Here is a 16,129-nt window from a genome sequence, read left to right as displayed (position 1 = left end):
ACTGTCGGGTGCAGGGCTCTGGGAAGGCACACCCTCTCTCCCAGCATCCAGGTCCCATCAGCATCTGGGCTCCAGCTTTGCACCACACTTCCTTCTGATGACTCTCGGGCCACCAGGTACTGGAACACCTGTGGATCAAACGTTTTAGCTCAGAACTCACTGCTGAGACTTCAGGACAGTCTCTGGGTTCCATCTGTGCAGCTGCCTTCGCCATCCTGTCAGCCACATACTTGCCCTTGGCTTGTGGAGTTACCAACTTGAGTGTACTTTTAGTTTTACTATCCCCACCTCTTGTGGAAGTAAGAGAGCATCCATGAGCTCTATAACCAGCGTGCCATGCTTAAAGGGGGTCCCTGCAGAGGTGAGGAAATCTCTAGCCTTCCATATGGGTTCATAGTCGTGTTTAGACCCCAGAACTATACCTTGAGTATAGATGTTTGCCCTTTTACCTTCCACCAGCTGTAGCACTTCCCTGAGTGCCGTCACTTCACCTCCTGCGCTGACCTTTGTGGACGGAGTGGCTCTGCTTGTACTACCTCATGTGCGCCACTGACCACTGTATATCCAGTGTAGAACCCTCTGTCTCCTACTGCAGACCTGGAGCCATCTGCGAGAAAAAAACACAACATTTGGGTTAAGCCGCCTTCTCCCCCCCCCCTCTGAGTCCTGTAAGACTGGCGATAGAATGAAGGATTCAGAGCTGTGCACCTTATCCGTGTGACGGGGCATCACGAGTGCACACTGGAGTCTGAGCTGTCTGGCCATTGCTCAGATGCTTGGGCTGTATTTGGGTGAGGACACTGTGCAAGTCATGTAGGGTTTGCACAGTAACTGAGTGATCTAGGATCTGGCCTTGCTGAGAAGATTGCTGGCGGCAGCTACTGACACATGAGGGGCTCCCCTCATGACTGAGTCTAACCGGGCTTAATAGTGGGCCACTGGGGAGGCCACCGCGTTCCTGGACTAAGACACCTGTGGCGTGGAAGATAAAATAAAAGTTTTGGTCCATTGTGCCCAATGCCGGGGCAGACAGGATTTGTCAGCTGAAGGCTGTGGAATGCATCAATTGCCTCATGATAAAGGGCAAATGGGGGGAAGGCAATAAAGGGGCAGCATCAGGCTGGAGGCAGGAGACCTTATCCCAGGCTGCAGGAGCTGGCCAGTCCTAGAAGCATGTGAAGAGGCTTAGGGCCTCGGGGCAGGGGCACATTCTGGACTGCCAGCTTTCTTTCCTCTGTCAGGTATTTGCCTGTGGGCTAGGGAGACCACCATCTCCTGGCAGTACTGGAACTTGTCTCCGGAAACTTTGCAACCCTTCTGTAACAGAAAACACATAAGATCAATAAATGCATCCTGGCAAACCTGAAAAATGGAGGCACAAAAACAGTAGGTCATCCGCATACTGTAAAAGAACATCATCCAGTAAGGGGCTAGTCTGCCTGTCTACTCCCTGTAGGGCTGTGGAGTACTGGCTAGGGGAGTTTTAATAAGCCCCTTGTGGGAATCTGCACCAGATGTACTGGAATACTAAACTGGTAAAGGAAAATAGGTTCTGGCAATCTTCATGAGAGAAGAGAGAGTAAGACATTTGCCAAATCAATAATAGTGAAGCATGTGGCACTCTCTGAGATGGCTGCCAGTGAGGTGTTTAGTCAAAAAGGAAACAAATGTCAAAGGATCTGTCATAGAGTTGGGGGCTTGTCCTTGCTTAGTCTGTTCGTGGAGTACACAGGGGGACATGGCATACAAGGCACACTGCATTCCTGCATCACAAGCAGAATCCTTTAAGGCTGTCAGCTAAAACACCGGATGCAGCGTTGCGCCCCTAACCTTTTGTAAACATTTTCAAGGTTACCAGCCTGTGAGCTACAAGATAACAAAACACAGATTCATCCCCCCTCGCTCTCCCTCGTTTACCCTTTAAACTCCAAAAAGCAGGTACTAGGACATTGCAAAACTTTTTTATAGTAATTTTTCTGTAATCGTCAGGATCAATTAGGTTTTAACTGGAACACAATAAAACAAACAACTTCCCACTCCAAGAATTATCTCAGCAGATATCTGGAATTAGTGAAAAAATTCACCTTTGCCGGCTTTTATTCCAGACATCTATCAAGATTCTCCAAGGGTGCTCAGCTGCTAAACTACAACAAAAAACTGTTGTTTTCTACAACTATTATCCTCAACCAGCCTTTATGGACGCCAACACAGTAGAGTCATAGGCAATTAATTTCAGGAACTTGAGAAAATAAACTGGCCGCTGAAGATTGGTAGGGTGTGTCATCTTCTCTAATCACCAGCTACAGCGGTGGAGTCTAAGAGGGTGCTGGTCTGGATCCTAGGCACCATATTTTTTTCCATTTTCCAGGGAGGAAAATATAATATATTTTTTTCTCAAATACTCTTCAAACCAAAACCTTTAAATGTCCCTTATCGCCCGCCCTCTTTCTTCAATAGGTACTCTGAAGGATTCCTGTCACTCTGTCCAGGTCTGTCCGTCAAAGCCAGAGGCTCTAAGTGTCTGTTTGCAAATCTGATCAAGTTTTCTCACTTGTACATTCAAGAGATCGTCTGACACATCCAAACCTTCACAACTACTTTTCTTTTCACCACAATGCTACCAGCCCTTATGTTCCATTATGACAACTTTGCACTTTTCCATTTTTCCAATTTACTCTGTTCACTGCCCATCATAAATGTCTACAACTGCAACACTGCCAAACTGTCCCCACATACACAGGGAATGCCAACACCTTGATTTACCACCTCCAAAGAAACTAGATACCAGACTTCCACAGAGGACTCATTACCAAGTCAACTCTCTTACTGACTCTTAACCAAGCCAACTCTCTTACTGACTCTTAACCAAGCCAACTCTCTTACTGACTCTTTAGCAAGTTACGACTAATTCTTACAGTCATCCACAAGGTTGTTCAGACTCCGTTAAGGTAGCGGAAGGCACACCTGGCCAGGAAGGGTCTCCACTGCACGTGCACAATTTGAGCTCTATACCTCTATGGACAACCCTATTGGCACCAGTCAAACAGTACTATAGGCACTATGATAATCTGAAAATCACAACAGAATATCTCCCACTCTAGCACTGTGGTCATCTAAGGGTTACTCTGTCCCGTCTCACAGCTTCAGCTTATATCACAGACTGATTGTCCGTCACCTTACAATTGGTTATTTGCCACAATTATAGTGAGCATACTGTTATATATGGACATTTAAGGGCAAAGTACATAACATCACACAAGGAGATAACCTTACCCAGTCCTTTCAGCCAGTGAAACAGAAGTGACAGTCAAGGCAGACCATGAAGTAGACTTATCCCGAGCACTCATTGTCAGTTCTGGTCACTGGCCGCCTTGACTCCTACGGAGGTCACCTCAATGGTCAAATGTCCATTCTAGGGAAGCCAAATTATAGAGATTTTTTTATCTAGGACTCAAAACAATCCTTCAGTTGCAAGGTGACTTTCATATTAACCCTTTCATGGCTCCTCGGTACTGGGACGAGAGAACACACTAAGACACATCAGTCTCTTAGAAAATGCAGAATCTCCCCTATTTATTCACATGCATGCATATAAATTTTGATCTACAAATCCCTACATCTATGTCTTAGTTATATACATACTACCCTGGGGTAGACTCCTGATATGATATAATCCTGTTACAGACTGGGCTTATATGAAACGACAACTGTTCTGATAAATCTCTGTTTCACTGAGACTAGTGATAGGAGACTTTCAGCCGTTCAGGGTTGTGAGCGAGTGTTGTGCCATACCAAAGGTTGCGTGGATAATTCTCTCTCACTTCCTGCACCTCCTAGAATGTGAGCGTTCAGGAAGTGTCTATAAAAACAATGAATTGACCTTGTATACCCTTTAGGGGTCTGGGATATCACAGGTGGGTCAGATGATTCTTCCAAATCCGGCTGAACACAACGATTTCATCCAGGTAAACTATGGAAAACCCTGTAGGGAGAATCTCATCCCCAAGCATACTGGCCGGGCTAAAAGGAATTTCAGAGGAGGGGCTGTACCTCTTGCTAATTTGGATGTATCCTTACAGCCCAGTCTACATTTATGACTCTAAACACAGTTCACATGATCTGCTTCTGATTGTTGTCAGTCAGTCCTCGCCCGGTAACTGTGAGTCACACCCACTGGTCTCCAACGTGTACAGAACTTTACCTTCATTTCTTCTTCTGCTGTCAGTGATGGCATCTGCTGCTCTGGGACAGGAGCTGACGTGCTCCATCTGTCTGGACCTCTATACAGATCCTGTAACCCTGAGATGTGGACACAACTTCTGCCAGGTCTGTATTGATCAGGTCCTGACTACACAGGACGGGTCTGGAGGTTATTCCTGTCCTGAATGCAGAGCAGAGTTTCTGGAGCGGTCGGAACTGCAGAGGAACATCACTCTGTGTAATGTGGTGGAGAACTTCAGGTCTACACATCCACCCCAGGAGGAGACCAAGATCTTCTGCTCTTACTGCATCCACTCTCCTGTACCTGCTGTGAAATCCTGTCTCCTGTGTGAGGCTTCTCTGTGTGAGGAACATCTGAGAGTCCACAACAAGGGACCTGCACACGTCCTCATAGATCCCAGCACCTCCCTGGAGAACAGGAAATGTCCCATCCATAAGGAGCTCCTGAAGTATTACTGCATGGAGGACGGGAATTGTATCTGTGTGTCCTGCAGTCTGGCCGGAGAGCACCGAGGTCATCAGGTAGAGACACTGGAAGAGGCCTCTGAGAAGAAGAAGAATAAACTGAGAGAAGTTCTGCAGGAACTGACAACTAAGAGACTTAAGACCCACAAGAGAGTCCAGAGTCTGAAGGAGCACAGGAGAAAAGCTCAAGACAAAGCATCTGGAGAAGAGCAAAGAGTCACTGCCCTGTTTATAGACCTCAGGAGACAACTGGACGACTTGGAGAAGAAGATACTGAGTGAGATCTCCAGGCAGAGGCAGAAGGAGTCTCGGTCACTGACGGATGTGATCCAAAAACTGGAAAGAGAGAAGGAAGAGCTGTCCAGGAAGATGCAGGACATTGAGGAGATGTGTAACATGACTGATCCACTGACTGTGTTACAGGAACCAGAGGAACATGAGGAGAGAGGTGATGAGGACACAGGGGCAGATGATGGAGGTGATGAGGACAGAGGGGGAGATGATGGAGATGAGGACACAGGGGGAGATGATGGAGGAGATGGGGACACAGGGGGACATGATGGAGGAGATGAGGACACAGGGGGAGATGATGGAGGTGAAGAGGGCACAGTGGGAGATGATGGAGGTGAAGAGGGCACCGGGGGAGATGATGGAGAGGATGATGGAAGAAATTGGGGGTCAGATCTGATCTCCTGTTTTTCACGCACATTATCGGATATAATACGAGGTATAAATGTGACCTTCTATGTGCAGGATCCTGCAGACATATCACTGGATATAGACACGGCCGCTAATAATCTCCTTATATCAGACGACCTGAAATCGGCCACTGAGACTGATATAAATCAAAAACGTCCAGACACCGCGGAGAGATTCCAGGATTATCAGGTGATGAGCAGCAGTGACATTACCTCCGGGCGACATTACTGGGATGTGGAGGTCAGTGGGGCAGAGGTGTGGAGGGTGGGGGTGTGTTACCCCAGTATAGACAGGAGGGGCCGTCAGTCACACATTGGAGATGATTACAAGTCCTGGGCTTTATTTGGAGGACGGGCATGTAATAATCAGCATGTAGTGAGACATGACAGTAATAACATCCGGTTGCCTCACCAGATCTCCAGTGATCGGGTCAGGATCTATGTGGATTATGAGGGGGGGGAGTTGTCCTTCTATGAGCTGTGTGACCACATCATACCTTTACACACCTTCACCACCAGGTTCTCCGAGCCGCTTCATGCTGTGCTACATGTATATAATGGTTCTATAAATATATCAGGGGGAGGAGCAAGAGGGAGAACTAAAAGAATGTGATTGTAGGGGCTTCCTCCAGGGGCTCCCTATTCACACATCAGTAAGTGGTCAGTTTTATGCACCAGTTGTTATGAGATAAAACCAGGAGATGAGACGACACAAGATCCGGGATGACGGAAAGTTCTGCCCCTACTCCGCTATTTCCATCCTCTACTGACGTGTGACCTCACAAACTGATGTGTGAATGAGGTCCTACACAGGTCTAGGGCTCCCCACATAAGGGGTTGTACGAATTAAAAAAATAAAAAAGTACTCCCCTCCTCTGTCGCTCCCGGGGTCCCGTGCCGCCATCTCCCGATAAACAAATAAGGGCACAGAAGCTCCGGTTAGTTCGTCTTCCAGCCGTCCACACCCACCCATCCCTATTCCCAGTGCTGTATCGGAAGCCGAACTCAGCGGAGCTTCCGTGCTCCTATTTGTTTACAGGGAGACGGCGGCACGGGACCCCCGGGAGCGACGGAGGAGACGAGTACAACTTTCTTTTTTAAAAACTTATCTCCCCAGCCGCCTGCCTGATGTTAGCCCCCTTTAACAATCCCTACTGCTGGGATCAGTGGAGACCCGGTGCCTCTGCTCCGACCTGATAGGAATGAGGAATATTTTGATGTAAATCTCATTTCCCTGCACTTCTGTAACTTCTCCCCTTAGGGATAATACAGTCATTGTTAGGCATCAGCAGCCTGTACAGGCAAGGGTTAAGAGATCTCTGATATTTCATCCAATTGGATATCTTTATGTGAACTGGAGTGTGATTGGAGAGTGAGCCACCACATGACCAGGAGTTAACAAAACCCCTAGACAGGGAGGAGCAAGAGGTCTTAGGCCTGAGCCTTGCTTCTGAGCACATGCTCTCACCACAGGAGCAGCTCTTAGGCCCCTAAGCACATCTTCCAGAACACACACTGAGAGGAAGAGAGAGTGTCGGTGCACCTCTAGCACAGACACCCAGCAAAACCCAGGACAAGGGCTGCAGAATCCACATCTGGACATAGCCTCATCCCAGCCTGTATCTACTACCAGGCTGGTGAATCTAGTCCTGAGGATCACTCTCCATGACAACTCCAGTAATCTGGAATCTCCAACAATCCGACATCTGTTCTGAGATTGTTTTGGCCCGTTGCCTGCAGTTGTTCCAATAAAGAACCGTGAGTTATTTTGCACAACGTTGCCTCTGTCTGATCCCTGTATACGGCTGTTACCACCACAGGCTTCACAATCCATTACCCAGGGACATATATTACAGACACCTCAGGGGTTTCCTCAGGGAGAACCAGTACATCAGCCTCTCCCTCCATATTTCTTGCACACACCACCTGCTGGAGAGCTGCCAGGCTGTAGGACAGCCCTCCGGTCCCCATACCAAGCACCGTGACATCAGCGTGTCCTAGGCCACAACCGTCAGCCACTCTGGTATTCTGGACACCGGCTGCCTCCAAGCCCCAAGAAAAGGCTAGGACCCGGTGGGGGATGTTGCATTTGACAGCCCCATCTACTGTCTCTGGTACAGGGTTCAAGATCTTCCATGATGTTTCTCAGCTTCTCCGGAGTTTTCACCAGTCCTGGAATCTGGTCAGCGCGGTGGAGATCCGGTGCTCGGCCGCTGGATTGGGAGGTGTTACAGGTGGGTTACGGTAGGTAATGGCGCTCTGCTGGCTTCTGGCCTCTGGTGAGCTCTGGTTGCGGCGGTCATTACTCGGGGGTACAATGTCCATGTTTGGGAACTGGGTCCCACTTTCCTGCCAGTGACCACTCCTTGTGTGGTCATTGTTCCCTCGGCTTCCTGACTTGGTTCTCTCAGAGCGGATCAGGACCGGCGGCTGCAGGTTCTCCAGGATGGTCCTACCGCTCCAGAGATGTCCCCCTGTGCCTGTATGATGTAGGGGTAGAGGGCACAGCTGAGGCCGGTGATGGAGGCCGCCTCTGCTCCTGCACCCTGCTCATTACTAGTTACCCAGCGTTGTGCTGCACAATCACACAGGTAGGTGGCTTCACCATACAGGTACTTACTGCTTTACCACATAAACACCCGATACATCGTCCTGCACTGGAGTCGCCCGCACTCTGCACTGGAGTTACTCACAATCTGGGGAACTTTGGATTTGAATCCACAGGTTTTGGTGTCTGGGAGTTTTCTCTCAGATTAGGCCTTAGACAAGTGATGGACAACCTATGACACTCGTGTCAGTGCTGACACGCATAGCCATTTTCAGTGACACGCGGCCGCTGGAGAGTTAAGTTTCATCCTCGGCTCCTACACGGCCCGGTGCAGTAGCCGGGAGGCTGAGAGATTGTCCAGCACATTGTAATAAATAGATGATGTGGAAAATCCCCATATACTGCCATACTATAGTACATGGTAGGATCAATCACACAACCTAGGGTTAAAGTACCCTAGAAGTTAAATAATTATACATATTTGTTATTTAAACTATAAATATCACAAAATTATGTTTTTTTGTCAAGGTGACACACCACCCGAGTTATGCTCGGTTTTTTGGCGAATTTTGACACACCAAGCTCAAAAGGTTGCCCATCACTGCCTTAGAGCCTGGGCCTTTCCTGGAGAACCTCCCCACTCAGGGTGGCCCTGCCCCAGGCTGTCTCCAGAGACCTCAGGAGCTCACACCACAGCCAGATCTTGGCCTCTAACCTATTATCAATCAGAAAAGCAAGTGCAAGTGCGTGCCGTGTCCAAAGTGGGATTTAGGATTAAGGGACTTTAGCGGTAACTGCAGGGACATGTAATCTAAGGCCAGAATATTTAGGCTCTTGACCCAGAATTTTTAAGTCCCCGCAAAACAAAACCAACCATCAATGGACACTACACCGTGCTTCTTGTTGAGGGTATGTGGGGGGGGGGGGGCACAGCGTTTAATTTTTGAGAATTAATTAAATAACAAATAGAATGAAATGCAAAAAATAATTGGAACAAAACCCCTTCACTTCCTCTAAGCAAAAACCTTTCACCCGAATGGCGTCAGATGTCATGTGGGCGCCTTCATCTCGCCTTCTGGCATGTGAAAAATCCACCAATGCTGTGACAACTGTAAGGAAGACGGAAAAAACAGCCAGAAACCGGAATGACAGGAAAAAACCACCTGGAAACGAAAATTTCATGGTATGGTGGGTGGGAGACTTCTCGCCGCTCGGTCCTGAGGACAGAAGGAAAGAGGCCCCTCCAGGTGCCCCCAAAGCTTATAAAACCACGGGGCAGGCCCCAATAACCCTGCCCAATCCATACCCTTTCATGGACCGCCTGAAGAAGGAGCCATTTGCTTTATTAGCCGCCTTCTGCACCATCACCGGAAACCCCCCATAAAGAGACTACAGAGACTAAGGGACTAAGCCCAGAATATTTAGGCTCTTGACCCGGAATTTTTAAGTCGCCACGAAACAAAACCTCCACTTTTCAAACACCTGAGACCAAACTCCAGATACTGGGGGAGGAAGCCAGGAGTCCATCGGCCCCTCTTGAGACTGCCGCCTCGCACCCAAGACTCTGCAAAAGGCAATATCCAGTCCCTGACTTATTTGAGTCCAAGTAACCAAAATTTACTTTTAGAAACATGGAGTCAAAGAAAACCCTTGGATTTAACATATCCAGCCCACCCTCTCTCCTCTGCAGGTAGGTGATCCCTCTTTTTACTGGGTTCAACCTGTTCCCCCATAAAAGTTGGAAGAACAGGCTAAAGAGCCTAGCGGAGAAAGATTCTGGCAAAGGAAAGACGACAGAGACGTAGAGGAAGACAGGGACCAGGTAAGTCTTCAGCAGAGTAACCCTTTCTCTATAGGTCAGCCTCCAGTTCTTCCATCGCTGAACCTTTGCATTTCCGGTTTCCAACTTCTCTTCCCAATTTAGTTTGGCATTGTCTTCCCTCCCAAATTTCACCCCAAGGATCTTAATATGGGTGGAGGCCTTGGCGAATTGTGGCAGATCAAAGCCAGGAGCAGTATCCAATGTCCAGAAAGCTTGACTCTTCTCAAGGATGACCAGGGACCCGGAGGCCTCTGAGTAACTTCTGATGGCTGCAGACAACATCTCCACCTCATGAGGCTCAGATATCACCACAGTCACATCATCCGCGTAGGCAACAACATCCAGGGGCAAGCAACGGGGGACCGGCACCCCCTGAAAATCACACCGCTGCAGTGATCTCAGGAATGGGTCTATGGCAAACACATACAGCAGTGGACTCAGGGGGCAGCCCTGTCGCACCCCTGCCTCTACCCTGAAAGTGTCCCCCTGCCAACCATTGATCAGAGGAAAGCTCTCAGCCTCTCTGTACAAAGTTCTCAGCCAATCTATAAATTGTCCTGGAATACCGTACTTTGACAAAGTGGCCCATAGATTATCATGGTCAACCCTGTCAAAGGCTTTAGCCTGGTCCAGACCTACAACATATCTCCCACACCTCAGAGCTTTACATATCTCAAACATCTCCCTTATCGAGATGACTGCTCCAGAGATGTTCCGCCCTCTTACTGTGCCGTACTGAGAGCCTGCCAACAGTGCCGGGGACAAACAGACTAACCTAGAGAATAGAATTTTTGCCAGAATTTTCCTGTCGACATTCAAGAGGGCGATTGGCCTCCAGTTCTTGATGTCACTAGGCTCCTTACCTTTGGACAGCAGAATAAGGGAGGACACTCTCATGGATGGAGGCATCAGGTGATTCTCTAGACAGTTAGCAAACACATCCACAAGGATCGGGGCTAAGAGGTCTCTGAACTTCTTATAGAATTCTGCGGTAATACCATCAGGACCTGGTGCCTTCTTCAGATGTAACTTATCAATGGCCTCTTTAACTTCCTCCTCTGTTATTTCTGCTGTCAAAGGAGAGAAATCCAAATCTTTAGTGTCAGGACCTGGAGTTGCCTCCAAGAATTGAGCCATTTTGTCTTTGTCCAAAACCTTTTTCTGAAATAATTCAGCATAGTAGGATCTCACCACCCCCAGGATACCCTCCCGAAATTCCTGCAAAACTCCCTGGGAGTCAGTGAGACCTGTGATCGATTTCTTGGCCACACGTTCCCGGCAATTTTCATAAGGATCGGGAACACCCAGTTTTCCGTAATCTCTCTCGATCACCAGGGACGTGTAGCGGCTGTACTGATACTGCTTTATCTCAGATTTCAGTCGGTCAATCTTTTGTTTGTCATCCCCACCCGCCGAATACAGTGACTCCAATTCTCTCCGCAGCTTGAGATACTGGCTGTATTTACTCTTCCCCTTCTTCACTGACAGTCTCTTTAAGAGGGACCTGATCTCCTCCTTGACGTTCTCCCACCAGTCACATATGTTGTCATAGAAGTCTACTCTCTGGAGCTGGTCCTGAAAAAGGGAGTGGATACAATTCTGGACACAGACATCATCCAGGATGCTAGAATTGAGCCTCCATAGCCCCCGACCAATATCCGAGCGGTTAGTGGCTCCTAGGTGAAACAATAAGACAAGATGGTCAGAATATGGAACCACCTTCTCGCATATACCACTAACATTCTCTGAGGGACTCACAAAAGCCATATCGATCCTGCTGTGCCTGTCAGCACACGTATAGGTGTACCTAGGTTTCCTCCCGTCCAAGGTAAATACATCGCGTAGGTTTGCCTGTGATATTATGCTCTGTAGGACCCTGGAGTCTCTGACCACTGCTCTGCCCAAGGACCTGTCACCTGATGTCATGGTAACATTAAAGTCACCCTCCATTACTACAGGGATAGAGGTAAATAAATGCTGCTTCACCTCATTGAACAGCTGGATTCTCTCTGTCACTGTCTGTGGGCCATAGATGTTGATCAGCCGGAGCCGCCTACCATGGATGGTCACCTCTAGCACCAGGCACCTCCCCATAGCGACCTCCGTCAGCCTGTGCACCGTCACGTCTGTGGTGTTAAACAGTATGGCGACCCCGGCGTACGGCTCCACAGCCAGTGACCAGTAAGAAGGACCAGACCGCCACTCACGCTCAGCCTCACGGAGATGCCCTAAGGTGGTCAGACGGGTCTCCTGCAGGAAGATGACATCAGCGTCCAGATCTCAGGTGGTCATACACGGCGTGTCTAGTCCTTCTTACTTTAATGCTGTTGACGTTGCTAGAAGCAACTGTTAGAGAGAACCCAGCCATTACAATGATAAAGAGCAGAGCAGTGACCCCCATCATCATGAGTCAGAGTCAGTGTCCCCCTGTCTTCCACCAGTCTCCATGTCTGACTCCTCAGCGGTATCTACAGGACGGGGCTTCTTCTTAGTTGGAGGATCCCCTGTATCCGCCTCACACTCATTTTGAATGCGCTGTAACTTTCTCTCATAATCACCATCCGACTCTGATAGAGCATCATATCTGTTAGATAGGACCATGACCCCGGCATCACCACTGGCTTTTCTCCTGGTTTTTGGGCCTAAATTACAATCTTCCTCAGGTTTACGAGAGGATTTATCTTTTTTTTTCAGATGTTGTTACAGAGGTGGCTGCCTGAGGCTGGCCCCGAGTGACCATCTCCATATTCCCCTGATTGCTGTCTGACCGCTGAGGTGCTGGTACTGTCTCACCTGAGCCCTGCTGTACCTCCCGCCTGGTCAGAATTTGCCCCGACATCAAGGCCTCCTCCTCTAAGGCGTCTGCCTCCTGTACTATCTCATCATCAGAGAAATCCCTGGCGATGTTATGCCAGGCCTCCGGGCAATCCTTGTGCGGGTGGCCCATCTCTCCGCAGAGGTTACATCTGACCGTCTCACAGGTGGCACTGAGATGGACGACCTCCCCACACAGGTTACATTTTGCCACTGTACATACTTTGGCCACGTGACCGATCTTACCACACTTGAAGCACTTTCTTGGTTGCCCGGGATAGAAGCAGACGCCCTTTTCTCTACCTATATATACCTACCTATATATATAGAAGGAGTTGGGGAGGTGCAGGGTGTTATTGTTATATTGGCGCAGTTTCACTAGCACCTTCCACCCTCCAGTCCAGATACCGTCGGCGTCTCTATTCTTGGTGAGGTCAGACACCAGATCACAATGGCGCCTGAGCCACACTAGAATGTCCTGGGGAGGAACCGACTCGTTCCAGAAGATTATATTGACCACCACGGTACCTGGCCTGGAAATGGGGACAAATGTAAATTTACACCAGCCATCAGTGTCCCTGAACCGGGGGAGTTTATCCCAGAACCTGTCCAGACTAGACATGAGCTTAAAGCTGACATCATAGCCCTGTCTGTCTGGCAGGTTGATGACTGCCAGGATATCATCAGGCGTGAACCCCATCTGGTGGCACAGGAGATCCCGCACCACAAACCTCCTATCCGGGAGATCTTCCTTGGCGCCTCTGTTCTTAAAGCGCACCACGTTCCTCCTTTTAAACGCCTGCCCGGAGTATTGTGCGCCTGAGGTGAAGGAGGGAGCGCCGCGGCTCCAGGCGTTTTTAGGAGGTTCCTGACAGGGCTCACTCTGGGTATTGGGGGGAGGGTCTGATCTAGAGAGACCTGACTCTACTAGGGGGCTCGATGTTAGTGGGGGGAAGTCACACACATTATCTTGTATAACCCCCTGCCCCCCATCCACCTCTATGTTATCCTCCGGTGGCTGTACCTCCCAGATAGACTGAGGGTCCCCTCGATCCCCCGACCCCTCAGGTATAGCAACAGTGTCCCCAGTCTCAAGCACATTAGAGTTCTCCTGGGTCACCGCATCACCCTGACCCATAGATGCAAGTTCACCATCAACAGACACTGCTGGGACTTGTGGTACTACAGGTCCATGCACCTGCTCTGGGACCGCTGCGGGGGTTTGTGGCTGATCTGTTGTCTGACCCTTCTGGAATGAGAAGCTCGCAGGCCTGAGAATCTGTGTAACACGTGGGTGGACATCTGGGGTAACGGAACCAGCTTGTGCTGTAGGGGCCCGGGGCCCAGAGTCACAGCTCTGCCTCTGCTGGGAGAAGCGCTCCTGGTTCCTGTAAGACTCGGCCAGGTGTCCCATCCTCTCCAGGACATAGTCCATATCCCTGACCACCTGTGCCAGCTCTATGCCTAGTCCCTGCAGCTTGGAGTTATACAGGGTGCTGCTTTCAGGGTGCGCAGTTCTAAGAGAGTACATACAGTCTATCTGCATCTGCAGCATTTTCTTATGATTAGTCAGCTCCCCCATCCTCCTTACCAGGGTCGGTATCTCCTCCGCAATCTGCAGCTCCCCCATCCTCCTTACCAGGGTCGGTATCTCCTCCGCCATCTGCAGCTCCCCCATCCTCCTTACCAGGGTCGGTATCTCCTCCGCCATCTGCAGCTCCCCCATCCTCCTTACCAGGGTCGGTATCTCCTCCGCCATCTGCAGCTCCCCCATCCTCCTTACCAGGGTCGGTATCTCCTCCGCCATCTGCAGCTCCCCCATCCTCCTTACCAGGGTCGGTATCTCCTCCGCCATCTGCAGCTCCGGTGCCCGTGCGGTCTGCTTCCCCTGCTGTGCTGGTCGGGGTGCAGCTACAGATGGTTTTGGTGCACCCGTCTCCTTCCCAGGCTTGTGGCTTGCACTGGCAGGGGCCTGTTCACAAATAGCAGTGCTCATGGTAATAGTCTGTGGCTTTACTGCTGACCTGGTGCGGCCTGTGCAGGCCATGCTGGACACCACCTCCCTCTGCTACAGGTTCTCTCGCAGGGTCTGTCTCTCCAGAGACCTTCTCCTCTGTCTGGGTGCAGGAGTGGGGGGCTGTGCACCTGCTGCTGGTCTCTCACTCTGCTGCATCACCTGTGCTCCTCCACGCTGCCTGTCCTGTACTCTGCTGCATCACCTGTGCTCCTCCATGCTGCCTGTCCTGTACTCTGCTGCATCACCTGTGCTCCTCCATGCTGCCTGTCCTGTACTCTGCTGCATCACCTGTGCTCCTCCACGCTGGCTGCTCATGGGACTTGCTGCTTTCACTGCAGTATTCATGTTCAACTCCTTCTCTTTCTTCAATAAAGCGACATCATGTCCACAATCTTCACTCTTCATAAGTTTGGGATTTGCATCCCTAACAGAAAGTTTTTGGGAGTTCACTCCCGGTGTAGGCCTGGAAGCCTGGGCCTTGCCTGGGGAATCTCCCCACCCAGGGTGGCCCCGCCCTGGGATAGCTCCAGACATGAGGAGGGTCAAGAGCTCACACCACACACAACCTCACCTCTAGGAGGCAGTATTATAGTAGTTATATCCCTGTACATAGGGGGCAGTATTATAGTAGTTATATTCCTGTACATAGGGGGCAGTATTATAGTAGTTATATTCCTGTACATAGGGGGCAGTATTATAGTAGTTATATTCCTGTACATAGGGGGCAGTATTATAGTAGTTATATTCTTGTACATAGGGGGCAGTATTATAGTAGTTATATCCCTGTACATAGGGGGCAGTATTATAGTAGTTATATTCCTGTACATAGGGGGCAGTATTATAGTAGTTATATTCCTGTACATAGGGGGCAGTATTATAGTAGTTATATTCCTGTACATAGGGGGCAGTATTATAGGAGTTATATCCCTGTACATAGGGGGCAGTATTATAGTAGTTATATTCCTGTACATAGGGGGCAGTATTATAGTAGTTATATTCTTGTACATAGGGGGCAGTATTATAGTAGTTATATTCCTGTACATAGGGGGCAGTATTATAGTAGTTATATTCCTGTACATGGGGGGCAGTATTATAGTAGTTATATTCCTGTACATAGGGGGCAGTATTATAGTAGTTATATTCCTGTACATAGGGGGCAGTATTATAGTAGTTATATTCCTGTACATAGGGGGCAGTATTATAGTAGTTATATTCTTCTACATAGGGGGCAGTATTATAGTAGTTATATTCCTGTACATAGGGGGCAGTATTATAGTAGTTATATTCTTGTACATAGGGGGCAGTATTATAGTAGTTATATTCCTGTACATAGGGGGCAGTATTATAGTAGTTATATTCTTGTACATAGGGGCAGTATTATAGTAGTTATATTCTTGTACATAGGGGGCAGTATTATAGTAGTTATATTCCTGTACATAGGGGGCAGTATTATAGTAGTTATATTCTTGTACATAGGGGCAGTATTATAGTAGTTATATTCTTGTACATAGGGGGCAGTATTATAGTAGTTATATTCCTGTACA

General features: G+C 49.0%; 1 protein-coding gene across 1 annotated transcript in view; it reads left to right on the top strand.

Annotated features, from left to right (window-relative positions):
- LOC140125856 (uncharacterized) overlaps positions 1 to 16,129 on the top strand; it is a 67,726-nt gene that overhangs the window by 19,504 nt on the left and 32,093 nt on the right. Inside the window, exon 2 of the mRNA XM_072144731.1 lies at positions 3,989 to 5,625. Coding sequence (XP_072000832.1) covers positions 3,989 to 5,625 — 1,637 coding nt within the window. The remainder of the gene's footprint in view (positions 1 to 3,988; positions 5,626 to 16,129) is intronic.

The sequence above is a fragment of the Engystomops pustulosus genome, chromosome 4 (genome assembly GCF_040894005.1).
Source record: "Engystomops pustulosus chromosome 4, aEngPut4.maternal, whole genome shotgun sequence".
Classification (NCBI taxonomy): Eukaryota; Metazoa; Chordata; class Amphibia; order Anura; family Leptodactylidae; genus Engystomops; species Engystomops pustulosus.
This window is presented reverse-complemented; position numbering and strand designations above follow the sequence as displayed.